Consider the following 21,032-nt stretch of genomic DNA (forward strand, 5'->3'; position numbering starts at 1 on the left):
TTGGAGGGACGTGTTTTGAGATGAGGCCTGATAGTAAGCAGAGGGCCCATCCCGGCCAAGGACTCAGGCTGCCACTTCAAGATTCGTTCTGACTTTGCAGTCAGCACAGAATCAGCTTGTGGAACAAAGGTTAGTGTCGTCTCAGATACACATATTATTGGCACCACCGTATCTCCTCTTTCATGTACCTGAACCGTCCCTCAAGTGCTCATCCTTTGAGTCTTTACCTCCTACGTGGCTCACCTGGTCTTCAGACCCTCTTCCTTGCTCATTTTTTCACTGCTTGTCTTACAGACTCATGGGCCTGCTGCCTGGTCTCTGACCTGACACTTGTTCTGACCCTCATGATTGGTTTAGGCCTGGAGTGTACATAACCTCCATGTATTTGACCTCAGGTATAACCTCACTGCTCCACCTCTCACCTCCAACTCCCTACTAATCCCAAATGACCTTTACTGCTTCCTTACTTGGCCAGACACTAACACTGCTTTCTGCTAGTGCTACTACTTTTCTAAGTATGTACAGTATTTTAAACTTTCAAAACCACTTCACATTCTTTAACACTCCCTTGATTGTGTCAACAATCTCTATGAAGTAGATATATAATTATCATCACTTAATTTTAAAGAAGAGAAACTCCAAAGTTGAATAGTTTAGATAACTTTCCTAAGGTAAGCTCACAACAGGACTGGCCTGAGAACCCAGGAATCCTGTTTTCCCATTTCCATCCTGTTCTGGAGGTGAGGGAAATCTTGTCCACTCAGGGTATTAGAGTCTTGAGAGAGTAAGTCCACAGATGGTCTGCTTATGATATTGGATTTGAAGGCCAGGCACAAAGGAATTTAGGAGGTGAATAGAAAGGATTCCCTTCTCCTCAACTTTTTTCATATTTGTGTATTTGAGTTCACTTTTGTTGTGACATTTGTTTGTGACAAATGTTTGTCCCCAGACAACATTTGCAGTGCTATATATGAACTCAACCATAGTGTAGAGATAGACTAGTATACCTTTATTACCAATTAAAGAGAGAAAAAAAATGGAATAAGTAACTTGTTTAATTGGTGACTTTGGGAAAAAAGAACTGAGCATATTCAGCTGAGCTGCTCTAGGTTTTCATCTTTGGCTCTGCCTACCCCCAAAGATCATGGTTGTACGTAAGAAGTATCACTTTTTGGATGTAGGATAGCATATATAACTCTCATTTTAAAAGCTCAATGTTCTGTGGTCTCATTTTCAAATATGTAATTTCAAATAACCATGTTGTCAAAAATTCAATGCTGCGCTCTAGAACCCGAGAGCCACACTACTGAGCCCGCATGTGTAGAGCACGTGCTACGCAACAAGAGAAGCCACTGCAATGAGAAAGCTGAGCACCGCAATGAAGAGTAGCCCCCGCTCGCCACAACTAGAGAAAGCCCGGAAAAAAACAAATTAAAAAAAAAAAAATTCAATGCACTATTTTTTTTAAAATCAGCATTTCAGATAAATCTAAACAAGAGAGTCTCTCAGAGAAAATAACAGAAAAAATTTTCCTTACCAGTTCAATATTAATCAAGTCTCATAAATAACACTCTTAAAATAAATGGGAAAGTGCTAAAAGAGATGAAAAACTCTCAGGGGTCTTTCATCCTTCTAAGGCAGCTCAATTATATTCATTGTAGCTTGTGGTGTGTGGTAGTTTAGAATAGAATGTTTTTCATACCATTCTTTAAGAATCTAAGAGATTCTAGCTGTTTCTGTTAAAAATTCATGACCCTGGGATTTCCCTGGAGGCGCAGTGGTTAAGAATCCGCCTGCCAATGCAGGGGACATGGGTTTGAGCCCTTGTCTGGGAAGATCCCACATGCCGCGGAGCAACTAAGCCCGTGCACACAACTATTGAGCCTGCGCTCTAGGACCTGCAAGCCACAGCTACTGAGCCAGGGCGCCACAACTACTGAAGCCCACGTGCCTAGAGCCTGTGCTCAGCAACAAGAGAAGCCACCGCAACGGGAAGCCCACGCACCGCAACGAAGAGTAGCCCCCGCATGCCACAACTGGAGAAAGCCTGCACGCAGCAACGAAGACCCAACGCAGCCAAAAAATAAATTAACAAAAAAGAAAAATTCATGACCCTTTTTCCAAGAGAACTGTTTTGACCTGTTACTTCTGGCTAAATTTGTAGGAGTTCTTTTTCCCCACTCATTCCTGCACATAATATGTCAGGGAAATAGACTTTAATAGCTATCAACCTAATTGAGGTATAACTAAAGTTGTTGAACAAAAACAACAATATGCAATTTGGGGTAAAACACAAATTCACTTGAAAGTGAATATCATACAGAGCAAATGCAGTAAGTTTTGAAGGACGTGTTGCCCCTAGATTACCATTTAGTGGACTGGCGGCAGCAATTCACAGCTGAAAGAACTCAGTAAATGATACTACAGCTAATCGACATAAATTCAAACTTTCCAAATAGCGGGGAAAAAATGACTTATCTTCCTTAGTTCGTTTCCAGACAGACATTTAATACTGGGCAAACATTATGTAGCCATAGATTCAACAGAAGACCTGGCCTTTCCTCCAGCACCGCTACCTCTCATCTCTCCAGGCAACTTTGGGACAGGTTAGGAACACCTGTGGGGGACTTGTGCCTTAATAGGGTGCACTCTGAACTACTACCTGCCACATGGTAAGCTTGCTGAGAGAAGGCTCTGTCCTCGATGGGGAAGTTTCTGGCTTGTTCAACTTTGTCCATGATGGGTGGGTGAGCTTCATTCAGGGGTGAAATATTAGGAATACCACTATGACGACACATCTAAGCTACCGCTTTTCTTGGCAATAAAGCTGCCTTTTTTTTTAAAACCTCCACCTGGGAAATACTGAAATCTCTCTCTCAAGATATTTTCTTATATGCACCCAGATATCTCAAGGATGATTCGACAATTCTACTATGTCACTAGCCTTATCGTCTTTTATGAAAAGATACTTCATATTTTTTTCAGAAAGATAAGAAAACATACAAAGATCATAAAGAAGATAAGTGAGTGTAAACAAACAGATAATACCTGAAGAATAAAAGCAACGGCACATATCTATTTTATGTAAAAATGTGATGCTTGATAGAGAAATGCAAATTTAAAATTTACACCTTACTGTTTTCACTGAAAACTTTAAAGGTATGGGAAAAAAACATATTCATTGATCCAAAATATAAAGAAAACATTTATGCTTTTGTGCAAAATAAATTACATGTATAGACTCCTAGACTGAAATCACATTATCATTTTATTGGGTTATCCTGGGGTGTAAGTGCACACGTGTGTGCATATGTGTGTAAAGTAGTATGCAACTGAGACTACAGCAAGACGGTGCCAAAATAACTGGCTGAAAAGCAAAAAAAATTCAATCATGACAGTTTTACTTACATGTTTCCCCTGATTAGTTGATTTGGCTTGGCATTTTGTATGCATTCATTAAATTGTTGTAAACAAAGGCATAGTATTATAATGACATTCAAATCAATAACTTTTGGTGTTTACAACACAAAATCAAAAATATTTAAAATTTAGGCTAAAATCAACCAATTTCATCTCAGAAAAAGTTTTCCTGCCTTCTGCAAATGCTTACTATAGAAAAACAGCATTCACAAACTATACTTCATATAATTTCAAATATATATATATATACATATATATATATATACACACACACACTCACATACAACCTATATATAAAAGATATATATCCTCTTCCCCCCCGCCACATCCCCCAAATCCCCAATCTTATTACCTGTTTTTGAGCAGTACATTGAAGGTCGTCTTATCCAGTCCCAGATAATTTGGCAGCAAGTTTGACCAATTCCAGTTCCATTTTGTGATAGCTGACTGTTGATAAATGAGAAGACGCTATTGTTAGTTATTAATCAGAGTTAATATGATCAGTAAATTAAAGCTCCAGCTGTGATAGACGAACTAAGAAGGAGGGGGGTCCAGAACAAGGACTTAGACAGATAACATCAATCATGTCCACAGAATAAGGTTTTTATTCCAATAAGACAGCAATTAATTTATAAATCCATTTGGGGATGTGGTCATTATTTATAAAAATATAAATCAATTTCTTGAGTCGTTATTCTTCCAAGAGCTAATGAAATTTGCCCAACAAGTTACTCTGAAAGGGTGACTCTTTGTAGAGCAAAGCAAAATAATTGGCAACTTTTTCATGTATCAATTTATAGTTTCTTGGGGTTTTTTTTTTTTAGCACCCAGAAGTTTGATTAAAAAAACAAAGATGGGGCTTCCCTGGTGGCGCAGTGGTTGAGAATCTGCCTGCCAATGCAGGGGACACGGGTTCGAGCCCTGGTCTGGGAAGATCCCACATGCCGCGGAGCAACTGGGCCCGTGAGCCACAGCTACTGAGCCTGCGCGTCTGGAGCCTGTGCTCCGCAACAAGAGAAGCCGCAATAGTGAGAGGCCTGCGCACCGCGATGAAGAGTGGCCCCCGCTTGCCGCAACTAGAGAAAGCCCTCCCTCGCACAGAAACGAAGACCCAACACAGCCATAAATAAATAAATAAATAAATTCAAAAAAAAAAAAAACAAAAAACAAAAAACCGTCTGCAAACCTCTGGTCTAGATGGTATCTATGATTGCTCTAAAAAAAAAAAAAAACAAAAAACAAAAAAAAAAAAAAAAAAAAAACAAAGATGGAAGTACTATGGCTCGAAATTATAAGACACAGCTTAATTAGGGTATGATATTAATGTTTTTGGTTAAGAATCTGCTTTAAAGGGGAAATTATAAGGACCTGTAAATGTAAATAACATAAGTAATTCTTTTTTTCTCATTTAATAGATAATTTCACAACAGAGTAAGGAGAAAAATTACTGTGAAAGATAATCTCATAATTCAGAACTGAATACAACATACCATTTATTTAAATGAAGTGAGGATAATTTAACAGGCTACAATGATTATTTATGGTTGGAGGAATCGAATGTACAACACAGGAAGGCAGCCGATAAACGCAAACTTATACAATATATTTGGTTTTAAAGTATTATAGATGCTTATACCCCTCAACACTAAATAGTTTTGATAATAAGCATCCAGGCCAGTGTTGAAAATCCAACCAGAACTATGGCCTGTCACCTGCTGATTAATGGAATACTACAATCCTGCCATAGAGCGGGAGAATTCTGCCCCAGGTTGTCAGCATTTGAAGGTCTTATTCTACTACAGTATTGATGAATGTAGACTAGGGTTGTAACAGGCAAGGTAAAAATATTATCTGCATCCCGAATTAGGCCATTGTTTTAATTCTTATTTTCGTCAGAGCTCTAGGTCAAGCAATCCTTCTCTTCTGCCTTGTTAGTTCAAATAGTCTGTCAGGAGGCTACTGGGAAAAGGCACCAAAAAAAAAAGAACAAAGCAAAAGCAACTTTAGGTTTCAAGTCCTTTGGCATAAAGATGATCTTTTTAATGTGACTATGAAACCTGCAGCTGAAACAATGGCATTATCTGACATTAAAAAATGAGCGGTGTTTATCACATTGACTTTATTCCAAACATCCTGACTTTAAGATTGTTAACAAATTCATTTTAAATTCAGGAGTGTGTTTAGGGTTACAAGACAGCAAATTTACCTCATGCCACTTAAAATAGGAGCTCAAAGCTCTATTTACAACCAATTTTAAACTATTTTATAGTTTACCTGATAAATTAGATAAATCCATAAAGATTGCAAGGGGTTTTGCGAGTGTGGGGGATGGGGGAAGCCAGGGAGGGGAAGACTGTAAGAAACATGGGTTTCTCGAGGCTGCCGGAGACACGGCCGAACAGATGCTCTCTCTGCCCACAGTGACCTGACCGGGGCAAAAGTCAAAGTTTACAGACCAAACATATGAATCCGTTTGACAAATAGAAAGAAGGTAAAATAACTTTTCCCAAGTCAATTTGCGCAAACAAGAACAAGGTCTTTTGCTTCCTAGCCAAAAAAGCTTACGAGTAAATATTCAAACACAAAGCACTTTTTTTCTAACTTGTGTAAAAAAAAACCCCACAAATTTTAATTAAATTTACTATTTAATTTCCACATACCTGATCAAGCATGTTTTCGCTAAACACCTTGTACACATGGAAAGGGTTAAAGGCAGAGGGCTGATCTTCCACACTCCTCAAGGTCATCTTTAAAGGTCGGGTGCATAATGGCTTTTCCTCTGAACCATTCATAGAAAACAGCTGTTCTTTTAAATACTCCTTCAAGGGAAAAAAATTACAAGTCGTGATGGTAGGAAGCATATATTCTCTTTAAGAATAAACTGGTCAATATCCAAACCTACCCTTTCAGCACATTTGCTAGATTACACAGTATTATTTGCCTCAGGACAGAATACATTTTCAGAAGAAACATAGCAAGTACATACCAATCAGGATTACAACAAACCCATCAAAAACAGGTTCACTTAATATATAGGATAGATTAGAAAACCATTTAACAAATTCTCACATAATGAATGTATGCTTGATATATCAGAATCTTTTTAATAGGCATTGTCTTGTCATTGTTTCACATGTTAACATGTCTGGTTACCAAAACTTAACTCGGGTGCATGACTATTCACAGTACAAGACTGTTCATCCATTCATTAAGTGTAGTTGCTACCTCCTCCATGCTCAGCAGAGTACTAAGCACTCTGATAGTTCCCTGCAAGCAGTCTCCCTCTATGTAGAATTAATTATAACGCAAGCTCCTAAACTCTAGTTTCACACTGTGAACTGAAAAATATCAAGGTTCAATAGAAGCTCAAATTATGTAATTTTAATTTTACCCCCAAATACCAGCGACAACCTGGGGAGGAAAAAAAAAAAAAGTCAATCTACTGCATTATACCTCATTTTCCATCCATAAATAAAAAGGTGAATAACCATAATCTACTTCATAAGACTCCTTCTGGAAAATGATAAATTTAAATGACTAAAAGTTTCCCACAAACTATCAAATACTTAATAAGTCATTTAATAAATAATATAACAGAAATGTCCTCCTGATTTTTAGTGTGTCACAATATAATGTTTTCTTCAAGGTTAGGGTTAGGACTTAGGTTCAGAAAGTTAGAGCTGAAAATGACTTCAGAGGTCATCTTGAAAACCCTTACTACTCAAAGTCCGGTGTGTGGATTAGCCAAATGAGCTTCACCTAGGAGCGTGTCAGAAAAGCAGAATCTCAGGCCCAACCGAATGAGAATCTGCCTGTTCACAAGCTTTCCCAGGAGATGAGTGGGCACATGAAAGTTTGAGAAACTCTAGCCCACACTACATTCAGTGGTTGGCTCTGGAAGGTCAGAAGACACACTTGAGGTCACACACGGGAGCTTGGTAGCGTCAGTAAGAAGCCAGACCTCCAGTCTCAGGTCACTGTGTTTTCCCTGTGCCTCTGTAACTTCATGAAGAGAGAACGCCTGCTGTACTCACTGTAGAAGGCAAATTTCAGATCCTAAAACCCTCCATCTCGCAATAAAAAACACTGCTTGACATTTCTTAAACCTGCTCATTGTGGACCATATCTTTTTTAGAATGATTAATTCTGTAGCATCTGACAGACACACAGACACACACGGACTCTTATTAAATATTATTAGATAACAATAAAGCCATCAGAAAAGAATTATATTAGATTTAGATTTTTGAACAGAAACAATTTTTCTCCATCATGATTTCTGAAAGTAAAATTTTAAACAGGAATAAATTATTCCCCTTTCTTTGAAAAACTGCTTTGTTTTGGCTAATAACAATCGTTCTCACTGTTTCCCCTTACGTGGCTATGTTTTGGCTTTTTTTGTTTCCACAATTCAGAAAAGAGAAAGTGCTCTGTTCTGTTGTAAGCTGTGAACACAATGGTGTTTTCTCCCTCGTGGATTTCTCTGACCTCTGTGCTATATTGACACTTGTCACTGCCCCTTCTCGAAAGCCTCAGATTTTCTGTGGCATCACTTTAACCAGAAGTACTGCTAATGTGGTCTCTTTCTTTAGAAGAAATACATTTTTCTTTGAACATCCTTTCTTGAACATATTCCCTGTGCAGTTACATCAGAGCTTATTCCTCTACCCATCGCTTCTCTGTTGCTCTCCACTGAAGAGATCCACTGGCCTCATGAGCTCAACTACCATCCTACTTGAAAGCCACCAAATCTACAGTCACAGCCTCTTGTATCTGTGCCTCTGGCCAGCATCTTCAACCACCATTTGGACTTTTATGCTCGGACACCTTACCTTTATTTCAAACAGTTAAAAACTCATCTTCTCTCAAAACTTCCCTGTCTTTCAATAGCACACCAACGCTTCCACTCACCCAGGCCTGTACGTGTAAATGCTCTGTATTTATGTTTTCGAACACTATTTAGCAGCACACCTGAAAGTGCTAAAGGCATGACGCCACTCATCAAATGAACAAACGTCACGGTGCAATTTACCTACAGCATAACGATGCCTCACAGTATAAAAGCAGCCATAAGTATTATGCTAGTCACTCAGTCACCCTTGTGTTATTTGTGTTTACTGCCTGCTTTGTCTCAGTAGTCAAGGCAGAGGCCTCGCTACTTTCGTTGATTCTATCCTCACCTTACATTATGCCTCTAGCCTTGCAGCCCTGCATTTCACGCAGCACAATAAACCACCAAGTACTTAGCTTGCTTTCCCATCTGATAGATGTTGCCATAACAGTAAGTATATTCAGTTGCAGAGAAAGAAAAATCGTAACTTTGAATCAGAATGTGGTGATACTCCCGCAAAGAGTCTTATGTACATCAGCTCTCATAGCACACCTGTTCAGAAGCGCTTCCTCAGAGTTCCACGAGTTCTACGAGAAAACAGCCTTTGGATTTCCTGAATACAACAGGTGGCCGATGGCCAGTAAATATCCAACTTAATTTTTGTTGATTTTGCTTACTGGTGATTTACTGATCTTTCTCATGTTATGGAACTTTGAAAGAAAGGACTCTATCAGTTTGGCAATCTATACCAGCCATTGTTGTGCTCAGAATTATTGTAATTCAACTTTACTAAGGCTCTGAGGGTACTCTGACTACAACATCTGTTCCTCTGTAACCACCACAGTTACTTTGGCCAATCTGCGTGGCCAGGTTGACATGCCCATGAAGACCCTGACTCCGTAATGGAGGTCTTTCAGTTTGCCAAGGCCACGACTTCCTGCTTGCCGGAGATGGAAACCTCAAACAAGCTGTGAGAGATCATTAGCAAGCATGAACATGTTGTGTTACTTTGTAACAATTGCTACTGAGCTCCAGTCCCTTAAGAACAGGACCTTGTCTCATAGCTACAAAGGCCTTCATCCTTCTCAGGTGATCATTGAAGCTGACTGGTTGATTACCTCTCTGCAAGCCAGAAAACAAGATTTACTTGAAGTAACTTTCAGATAGATAATAGTGGGGAGAACATTTATGTAACTGAGTCATAAAATCCTGTGGTAGAGTTAATTCACTCCTTGGAAATGTACGGTTTTTAAGGCCTACCTCATGGAGATAAAACACTATATCTTAACATTATTCATATTATACAATTTTTAGTATGCCAAAAAATACATTCATGTGTTTGAAAATATAAACATAATTCTAATTCACACTAGATGTCACATTCGAATCCAGATATGTATGATCAAATTAAAAACCTAAGTTAGCAAACTTGGATTGTTTCAAGTAAATAACTGAGATACCTACTCTCTAAATTTTTGCTAAAATAGCCAGATACATGCAAGGTCAGACGCTTAACCCAGCAGAGAGGTGAATAAGCATGACATTGGTTCTAATCAGTGTCCCTACATTAATGCATTTTCTTGGGTTAATCTAGTTGCTCCCGAATATGGTTCGATATTCTTCTGAAGTTTCTCATTATGTACGGAATATTCAACTTCACCAACACGAGTATGACGTCTACAGGAGAAGAGCTATATCTCTCTTCAGAAAATTCATTTCACAAATACCAGATTTTAACATCAGCTTAATGGTCACAAATACACAATTCCCATACTACACCTCTAGTCTCTACAATTCCGAACTGAGTTTATGAACCGTGTTATTGTTTAAACCGTATAAATAAAACCGACATTGTCTCGGTGAAGCTTCTGCTGTACAAATGCAGAACAGCCGGGGCTGAATAGATTCTATTAATAATGCAATATTGAGTTTGGTATTGACTTTAAGAAGTATTATCACCTCCTTTACTAACCCTTAGCTGCCAGCAGACGCTGCCTCAGGCCAGTACACACCTAATTGCTCGGTAAAAAGGCCGTTTCCCTACCTCATTGAGCCGCATGATGTGATAAATTTGCCTCAGGTACTCGCTGCCACCTGGTTTGTGGCAGATATCCAGGACCATCATGTTTATTTTCTGCTCAGTCAGTTCAAGAGCAATATCTCCTTCTTCTAAGGCTGTGCTTTTCTCTATTGTCATAAATGCACTAAATACAAAGAAAGCATATAAGTATCAGTGGTGAAGAATTGTAAAGATGGAAAATAATCAAAGAGATTGAGTGTGGAGAGTCGATGTAAATCTCGGATTCAAAGAACCTATAAAGACTTTGCTCAAATAGGTAAGCCTTCCCAAAAGGCTGCAGCTCACATAAACAGCGCCTTGGAACAGAGCACCTGAAAGCATTTTTAAAAATTGAATCGTTTCTTTTAAAACATTTCTTTATTGCATTTATACTCCTATCTATAAAACATTTCCCCATTACCGCAATTGTTGAAATTGCTATAATCATGGGATGAAAACAAAACATTTCTTTTTAAGAACATGTAAGAAATAATCTGTATTTTCTCTTTGAGGATAAAGAGTATCTTTGATGCCAGAAATAGCTTTGGTATTCTGTCTTTTGCAGATTCCTCTTTACACCTGTCTCAGAACACACTAAAGACTAATTCAAGTGTCAAAAGGGGGAGCCTATTATGCTAAATACAGGCTGGGTGCTTCCTGCAGGAGTGCTGACCACTGGGTATTTTAAATTGGCCTTTTGACACTTGTTGCCTTCTAAAAATACATGCCCCCCTCCTGTTCCTTCTAGGTGACAGATACTTAGCAAAAGTCACTACCCTGCTTACCCTTCCCGGAAAAGGGTCTATTATAACCACACCAGGAATGTGCAAGTTATATGCGGGAAAGGTTTCTTTTATAAGAACTCATGTGCTTATTATTGATTTTAAACATTATTTACATAGTAATAATGGATGACATAATTTTTAAAAAATTCTCAAGCTGTACCAGTGTAAAATTAATCACAATATTCAACTTACATCATATATATTCCATACTAATTTTCTTTTTACAAGTCCTATTAGGATCACGTTAGTCTTTGCAGTCTAAGTATTCTTAAGAAAACGCAGGGGTTTCCACTGTTTCCCAGACTAAATGAAATTTACTGTGGTGTAATCAGCTATATACTGCAGTTCATTACTGAGATTTTGCCATGATTATAAAATTCATTCTGCTAAGAGTCAGTGCCGCTGACCTGAAGACTGAACCAAATGATACCCAGCTGCTGGACATTAACTGTTATATTGCTTCCACATGTAGCTTCAAAGCATCCTTCTCTAAAAAAAACAAAAAAAGAACTTTATGATCATATAAGCCTTGCTAAAAAATAAAGCAAATCCTACTCTTAAAGATATTTATTAGCTAGAGTAAATCTTTAAACAAACAAAAAAGACCTTTTTGCAATAAAAAAAAGTTTGTAAATATCTTTTTGAAGCTGCATGCAGGCTGCAAGCAAAATTTCTTGTCAGGTTTTGTAGAGGCTGACATGGAAAAAGTTGAGGCCCTCTGACAAAAGAGTGTCTCAGTGTCAGCCTCTGAATTGTATCCTTTCCTGTCCATCACTGTGCAGGTGAAGCAAATGATTGGATTCAGTCAATGCTATGATTAATGAGTTCCTCTCTGGATTTGGGACTGCCTATCAATCATGTCATTAGGGAGAATGTGCCCTGAAAGAGGCAGACCTTAGCCAAGGAATAACTGCATTAATCTTAATCTGTATATGCACCAGCCAGCCAAGTCAGGGTCACCATGATGAAAAACAATAATCTTCAACTCGACAAATTACTTTGCAAAGACAGACGTTTCTTTACTTTTTGGCCTGTGTGTTCTCCAGAATCTAAGTTGACTGTTTACAGCTTGAGTGTTACTACAAAGTGAAGGTTATTTTAATGAATAGTAATGTTTTCAGGCAGCATGCAAGACAAGCAATGCTTACAGCTGCCACCTTTCCACTGCAGTTATTTTCACAGTTTCCATAAAATCAAAATTAAATCTGGGTGCAAGTGAAAGAAATCTAGCTAAATGATATTGTGTAGTTACAAGATAATCTTCATGAGGAATTAAGATTTCATTTATTTTAACAGAAGAACTATTTTAGTTTAAGGGCTTACATTCTCATACTTGAAAAAAAACTATGGTAAATCCAAGGCATCCCTCCACCTGTATACAGACATCATGGTTTAAAATACATTTTCCTCATGGTATAGATCTATGAACTAAATGATCATCAATTTGTGAGAAATGCATAGAGATGGAAGTTCATGTGTATATCAGATAATCAACTCGAAATCAAACTCGAGATGAAACATTCCTATAGCACCCAAATCCATAAGAGATTACCTAAAGTGAGTTAATAAGTCAAATTTAACTCTTTCTCAAATAAATGAAATAACTTTAAATCTGGATTTTTGTACATTGATATTATTTGAGAAATTGAGAAAGACATAGCACTGTGCTAATTATAAGTTACATAATATGTATTCAGAATCTTTGAGGGCTATAAACATTTTTTAAAATCAATAATTATTTTGGATGCATGTTACAACAGATAGCTAATCAGCCAAATATTAGCTAGACAATTTCCTACTAAAGGAGATAACCAGATGTGTTAGTGCTGTTTATAAGAAACTTAGACGAAAATTAACTTCTAAGGAAAAATTTTTCTTATGGATTCCTGTGTGTAGCCCCAGGTATATTACAGACATTACTTTAAACTGATCTTATTGATAGAGGGGGTCCTAATTCAGCAGTATCATAAATTTAACTTTATAATCAGATCCACTATTTTTACTCTGCTTTTTTCTCTCCCTTTTACACCCACTGCTATGGATAATGACGTGGCCTTAATCTTTTAGTCTTTGAATTAAAGCCTGCAAATTGGTATCAAATGCAAATGTAAAGATTAAGGTCACTGTCAATGTTACTAAGCATTTTCCTGACTGCTATTGTTATTCCTACACACAGTATGCTCACAAGTAAATTTCTAGAAGCCGTATGACAAGAACAGGAAAATCATGATTACTTACATTTCTTACATTACTTACATGACTACTTATATTAATTTGGATTAATATAAAGTCTTACAGATTAATATACACCAGTAAAGAGTATTTGTTATCACACTACTAACCAGTGAGTGCAACATATTTTAATGGTTTATAAATAACAAATGCTCCCCAGTTCTAAGCTCGATGTTAAGAACTTTACAAATGTTATTTAATTTTTCAAAACAACTCTACCAGCTTAGTATCATCACTAAAAATGAGGTTTTGAGAGATTCTATAACTCACACAAGATGGCCCACTTACAAGGGATTTGTATTTGTCCATCTGATTCCAGAGCCTGTGCTCTTTATCACTACCATGTACTAAAAGTAACAACTTTTAGTTGTTTCAGGCAGAAAGTTATAATAGTATCTTCTAGCAATATGAATATACTTTCAAAGAATGGGGGACCGTGTGTGTGAGAGTGTAGAAAAAGGAGGGGCTGGCTTAGTGAACTGTAGACCACATGAACCATAACTCCCTTATCAATATCATGCAATTCTATACTGAAGACTACTTTTAAGATAGGAGGACTCTATGTACATATTTAAATTCATCAGGGACCCTTAAAAATCTTCGCAATACCACAAATCACTTAGCTCTTGGTGACAAACCTATGAGAAGGCTGACATTTTCATACAGAAACAGCTGGGTGTGTTTATAGCTTGAGTGTGATATGCCCCAGTTGCCTTCTGGGATTCTTACATTACCAGATGAAAAATGTGTACCTTTTTGACAATCAGGTACACAGAAAGCAATAAAGAGCCTTTTATATCCATTAATTCCTTCTTAATTTAATCTCCATGGCCAATCCATTTACGAAACGCTCCAGGCTATCCACTAGATACCTGTTTGCACACTGAAAAGGAGTGAAACCAAATTCTCCTGGGTTTAACTACCACCCTTTTAATCAGAAACCTTAAGATGGTGACTAAACAAGTATAATGTTCCAGTGTATCAATGGGGTTCAAATTCTAATAAGACAAGGAACATTAACAATCCAGTTTTTAATGGAATATTTATCTTTTTCTGTATTCATCAAAGTTCCCATGAAGCTAGGAAAATGACCATTGCTGCCTATCCAACATTATTTGGTTGTGGTGGTTGTTTATCGGTGATTTTGTTTTTGTGAATGTATTGGATGAAATTCAGTGAAAGAAAAACATCGCTTTACCATTCGGTGCTCAGTTTCCTTGCTTTCAACAATTGGCATTCAATCCAGTTGGGTTTTTGCTGCTCAATGCTCCGTATGACCTTTTGGGTCATTTGATTAGGGCTACTTGTCTGCTCTCCCATGATGCTTTCCAAACACACACAGATTAAACCGAGTTTCTCTTTACTCCATCTGTCAAGGGAGGCACCTGTTAAAAGTTCCACAGTGTTTCCATCCTCAAATATCCGACATATAATTACAATCAAGTTCCAGACAAGCAGGCCAGCTTTCTTTAATTCAACAAAGTTTTTTGACATTTTTCTCTCAGACAGAAAAAAGAAGTATTTAACTGGGGGAGGCAAACATGCAATCACCGTAGGTAACTTGCTGATTACAATAGACACTGCCTGAGCAGCAAGCCTTGTGCAGCCTGGGGAAGAAAAGAAAGAAAAGGTATGATTAATATTAGCATTTGTGTTCCATCACTGTGTTGCTTTGAGTGTTGTGTGGAGATGTCTAATTTTTGCAGAGAAAATTGTTGAGAAGAGCAAGTTCCTGACATATTCCGACAGGACTCTACTGGGGTCCTCTGTAGTACTGCCAAAATTTCCCCAAATCCCAAACTTAATTTTTCCTCCCACAAATGAAGATTAGAAAATTCAGAATTATTACTTATATTTTTATCTACTAAGACCTCAGGTTTAAAGGGCTCAATGTCCTCCTAATTAGTAAATGCAAAGGTACTCCTTCTGGACCTCTCTGTGGCCTTTGGCACTTCCTTAAGCCTTTCTCCTCTTCCCCTGGAATCCATGACAGAATCATTCCAGCTCCTGTTGGGACTGGCTCCTCTTCTTTTAGTTCTTAGCCCAAATGTCACCTCCTCTGAGAGCCTCCCCACACCATCCCATGTAAAGCAGTCCCTTCATGCCCTTCTCAGGCCAACCCCCAGTCCCTCCCTATTATTAGACCCCATTTTATTGCCTTTATTATAACACTTAGCATCAGTTAATAATAATCTCCTTTATTTCTTCACTATCTGTCTCCATCCACTAGAATATAAGCTCCAGGAAGGCATTCCTGTAGCCCAAGCACTTAGGACCTCATCTATAACAGTTGTTCAGTAAGTATTTGTTGAATAAATGAGTCAACAAACTGGTTCATGTTTACCTCTATTATTCTGCTTCTTTGTGTCCCATGCTAGTTCCACTTCTACTAACACCTCTTAAATGTATTTGCTAAGTCCTTGGCCTGTTGACTGAAGATTCTACTCTCCCTTACTTGGTGTTATTTCTCTGAAGGATTTACTGATCCTCCCTGTCTAGATCAGGGTTTCTCAACTTTGGCACTATTGACATTTGGGGCTGGAGAATTCTTTATTGTAAGGAGCCGACCTGTGCATTGTAGGATGTTTTAGTGGCATCTCTGTCCTACACTCACTAGATGCCAGTGGCATCCTCATCCATTGTGACAAACAAAAATGTCTCTAAAGCATTGCCAAATGTTCCCATCTTCCTAGTTGAGAACCACTCTTCTAGATGATTCTAGAATCTTCAGTCTTGGCCTTTCTCCAGGGTAACAGTCCTACGACTTCAGCTCCCCGATGGGCATTCCACTTCTCTGTCCTAGTCATCATTAACTCAAACCATAGCTAAAACCAAATTCATTGTTTTCCTCCCAGACTGCCTTGGCCCTCCTGACCCTCCCTCCCATCCTCTCTTCCTTCCTTCTTTTCTTCTGTCCTTCCTTCCTTTTCAATCTTGTAAACATTCCTGTTGATCCTTCATACCACACCGGGGACTGCACTGATAAATCTTCCTACTCCCTCATCTGACACCCAATTTTGCCTCACTGTGACCATGGCTACTACCTATTCAAGCCCTCCCTCACAAGTGGTATCTGGACTATTGTAGGACTATCATCTCCCTGCTCCAGACCATGCCCAGCTGTACAGCCAGATTACCTAATTTCTCTGCTACAATTCTTTTAGCTGTTTTCCACTGTTACTAGATCAGTCTGCAGAGCACTGCTGACAAAACACTCCACAGTCCAGTCTCAGCCAGTTTCTATGAACCTTTATTTTATCCTCTTTGCTTTTAGCCTTCTGAATATCTCATTATTCTCACATAGGATGCCCTCCCTCTTCATGGGTCACTCATAATCTTCAATTCTTGGTTCAAAGTCCCTGCCTCCTATGAATTTATTTGAACATATTACCCATATGACTATGTTGGTAATTAGGTCCATAACGTGCCATGTTGTACTATCTTTTGTATTATCATCTATTACTGTTTATGTTATATGCTTTTATTTTATTTTATTTTTTTAACAGCTTTATTGGAGTATAATTGCTTTACAATGGTATGTTAGTTTCTGCTTTATAACAAAGTGAATCAGCTATACATATACATATATCCCCATATCTCCTCCCTCTTGCCTCACCCTCCCACCCTCCCTATCCCACCCCTCTAGGTGGACACAAAGCACCGAGCTGATCTCCCTGTGCTATGCGGCTGCTTCCCACTAGCTATCTATTTTACATTTGGTAGTATACATAAGCCCATGCTACTCTCTCACTTCGTCCCAGCATACCCTTCCCCCTCCCCGTATCCTCATATTCATGAGTTGTCTTTACAACTAGACTAAAAGCTCCTCAAGAGCGTGGAAGAAAATCTCCTCACTCCTTGAGTATCCCACAAAGCCTGGCACAAGTGTTTTAATCCACTATGTATGCAACTGAATTTGAACATTGGAACGGAGTGAGAAGTCTAAAGAGGATAGCTTTAAGTTCTTCAGAAAAACATTTTTTACTGTTTTTACTGAACAAAAATAATTTAACACTGTGAAAGATTTTTCAAGATATTTGTGACATTTAAAGAGGTCACTCTGCTCTAAAAAAGTACAAAGCTCTTGGAAAACATAGGTCTAGTCTAGTGACTCCTCAGAAATTCATGACAACTTAAGAATCATTTTCAAAATTAACTGGATCAGTCTTTATACGTTTGTAAAAATTGGGTCCAAAATATATTTGAATGATCTCATAAGACTTTTGTATTAAATAAAATAATAAATATGAAAACACCTAGTTCAATACTTGGTAAAAAATAGTTCCTCAGTAAATGTTTTCTTTTTATTCAAATAAATATGTTTAGATGAGGCTTAAAATATAGATAAAGCAAATTAAGAAACAACTCTTCTCAGTGCTCTTAAAGTATCTTAAATGTTTTATTGTTTTTATGTGTTTGTGTCTCATATTCCCTAATCTGCTGTCAGGTATTTGACTTAAAAGATTATATCTTATATTCTGTTTATCCTAAAGAGGGCTTAACTGCACATAGTGAGTAAACATTTGACAATAATATAAGCAGATACCAGGTGAAGATTAGCAATTCTCTTCACAACTGTACTTCTACTGATATTTATAAAATCTGAGAATTGCAGGTACTCAAATCCCTAACTACTTTATTAAAGCTTAAGGCAAATTCCAATCAGAACCTTTAGGCTGATGACAAATCCATTCTACTAATCACAGGGTCTCTGAGTCTATGGTGATGTTAACAACACACCAGGGAAGGATCTTTTAAAAATGCCACACACTCATTTTTCTGTCTTTATTTAAATAAGTTGACTTCTAACTCACATATATATAATATATTGTAAGAGCCATCCCAATTTCAGAGCTGATAAAGTGTGAAAAAATGTATGTCTCAGAATGAATGCAATGTGAGAAGTATATTTATATATTTATCATTTCTTCTTTCCTATGCATGGACTACTGATTGTAATAATATATTTGGGGGATTATAAAACATGCAGAAAGGAAATTTACAATGAAATAGGTAAAGACAAATAATGTATTAAAATTAACTTTAAAAATGTTTTTTATTAGTGGTGTAAAATGTCAATAATACATTATTGAGTGAGGATAATGTGATTTAATATGCTTTATTATTTTAAAAATCTGGGCTTTAACAGTTCATGATACATTGATTCAAATGTCAGGTCATAAATTTAGTTTGTTTCAATACTTGGTTTTAATGGATGTCATAGGTGAAAAAGCCGTGACATGGACTATATACATAGACCCACATGGAACTTGTGAAATCATGGCACTCGTTTTCCAATCTCAACCACCAAATAGGCAAAGGTTGTTGTTGAAATTTGAATAATAAATATTCATCATCATTACGTTAATCAGTTGTTCTTGCAAATAAATTGAAATATATTTCATTTTCATATTTTTAAGAAGTGTTCAAAAATAACCAAAACTCTGATTTGGAATATTTGAACCATGTTAAAAAATTCTAAGTTCTTAAGTGTGCAGCTATGACATTTTTATGGGTGATACTGGTTTTTATAAAACGAACATTTCTGGTTTTTATAAAATAAAATATCTCAAGGACTTCTGATAACACTCTGCATATTTCTGCCATCAGTTTCTTTCTCAACAATTCACATGTGAATGGTGCCTTGAATACATTTTCCTTGTGGTGTTACCTCTATTTCCTCTCCAGAATCCATTGTTAAAACAATTACTCCAGAGTTTCCCCATAAAGTATTCTTTTTATTTAAAAAGTTATTTACTGGTAAGAAAATATATTTTCTGGTATATCTTTCCTTTAATTGCTGTCGAAGAAACAAAACAACTAGCTGTGTATTTGCTCTTAGGGAGCGAATTCTTTGTGTATTTGCTTCGGGAGCAAATACCTAAGCTGAGCTATATCAGAAACATCTGAACTTCCATTCAGTTCTTTGGTAAATCTCTTACGCTGTATAATTTATTGTACTATTTATTTCTTCAAATCTTCAGTGTTTTCTATGTATTTGCTGATGAAAAATAAAGAAATACATTTTAGTTTGTCGCCATAGTGTTTTCCATGTTCCGTTATTTTCACTGTGTCAGGAAGGACAATTTTTTCTTTAAGGTAGTGACTATTTGTCTTTTATTAAGTTAGAATCCTCAAAAAAAAAAAAAAAAGGCCTCTAAACACTTCATTACTTAGATGAATTGTGCAAAGTACTGAATTAAATATCAATTGACTTAAAACATTGCTGAAAATGATTACTGAGGTTTATCTTCATGTTTTGGATGCTTAGTTTTGAAATCTTTGGCTAATCAAGATGACTTCAAACTATCTCTAGCTAGATATCTCTAACTATCTCAAGGCACAATACTCATTTAGGAGGGATTCGTGTTTAACAACAATGTATGGGAAGCCATGTTTCAAATGGTTTTCCCACACATTTCCCATTTTTATTTTATTTTATTTTACTTTTGGCCAAATCTGATCAGACTATCAATGTTCTACCTTATAATATGGCTGAGAAACAGCTCATGTTAGAAATATTCCTAAGTGTGAGCTTTTTTACTTTGTCATTGTTTGCTCTCCCTTGGAGTCCCTGGTAATAGTTTTAAACCTCAGTTGATTTACAGGAATATGTTAAAGCCACTTGTGTGTTTTGTGAGGATTAATTTTGTTAAAACTAAATTCTGAAATACAAAGGACAACCTTAATTGATTACTGAACGCTGAAAGCTAATGAAGAAGTAAGGTTACCCTGTTCATGCCCTCCCCAACAATATTGTCCCCAACACACGACTGGCTCACTCACAGACCAAGGGAGAGTTCCAGTGACACCCCATACGAAATTTCAGTAGTTTTACTTTCTTTCTTCTCACACACCAGAGAATTGTCTTGTACATCCCCTGAAGTGTTTGCACCCATTTGTAAACATTTATACTAGTCTTCAAGCACCAAGAGGGGATATCTTATTTACAGTTTAACCCTGGCCCAACCCCAGTACCTGGTATGTAGTAGTAACTGACTTAGTAGGTATCTATTGAATGAACAAGTGACTTAGTGTCTGGCATGTACATATTATCTATCTTATATACTGTAGTGAAAATAAAGGTTGAGCACTGTCAGTTTAAAAGAGGATAGGAATGAAGAACAATGGTATTCTCCTATTGTCACATCCACCTGGAATGCACAAAATGCTTTATAAGGTCACTTTCTTTCATATATTTATGTGATCTGGCACTCCTTCATGGCTGTCTAAGTGTTCTACTTCTACTCTTAGTGATAATTTTATGAAAAAATATTATTTAGTAAGGAAAACCACAAGAACTGGTATCCACAAAGTAAGCATTTTTTGGAACCAGAGGCTCTTTGAAACATTATGGAAGAGTTCCAAAATGCTTGTAGGAAAAAAAAAAAAAATGTTCATGAATAGACCAACTTGAAAGCCGCAAGCAAATCAGTGCTACTCATATGACATGATACATAAACTATAGATCATGCTTCCTGTATTGCTCAAAATCTATGAAATATCTCAAAGCTAGAAAGGAGAAGTGGCAACAACTCAGGTGAGGAAGAACTTAAGTAATGAAAATCTGACATTTTCCAATTTCAATTAAATGGCTTTACTAGATTCAAAGGCAGTTTAATAGGGCTTGGACAGAATTAAAGCATTACTATGAAAGGTCACTGATGGATAATTGATTTGAGTCTGTATATAAGGTTGCTGGATA

At 37.1% G+C, this 21,032-nt stretch overlaps 1 protein-coding gene across 6 annotated transcripts in view; it reads right to left on the reverse strand.

The window, feature by feature from the left end:
* KIAA0825 (KIAA0825 ortholog) overlaps positions 1–21,032 on the reverse strand; it is a 414,587-nt gene that overhangs the window by 203,527 nt on the left and 190,028 nt on the right. For all 6 annotated transcript variants that reach the window (XM_007197441.2, XM_057539769.1, XM_057539766.1 and 3 more), the window contains 4 exons: positions 14,526–14,934; positions 10,296–10,455; positions 6,081–6,239; positions 3,773–3,867 (listed from right to left, as the gene is read on the reverse strand). In XM_007197441.2, coding sequence (XP_007197503.1) covers positions 3,773–3,867; positions 6,081–6,239; positions 10,296–10,455; positions 14,526–14,934 — 823 coding nt within the window. The remainder of the gene's footprint in view (positions 1–3,772; positions 3,868–6,080; positions 6,240–10,295; positions 10,456–14,525; positions 14,935–21,032) is intronic.

Source organism: Balaenoptera acutorostrata, chromosome 2 (assembly GCF_949987535.1).
Source record: "Balaenoptera acutorostrata chromosome 2, mBalAcu1.1, whole genome shotgun sequence".
NCBI lineage: Eukaryota > Metazoa > Chordata > Mammalia > Artiodactyla > Balaenopteridae > Balaenoptera > Balaenoptera acutorostrata.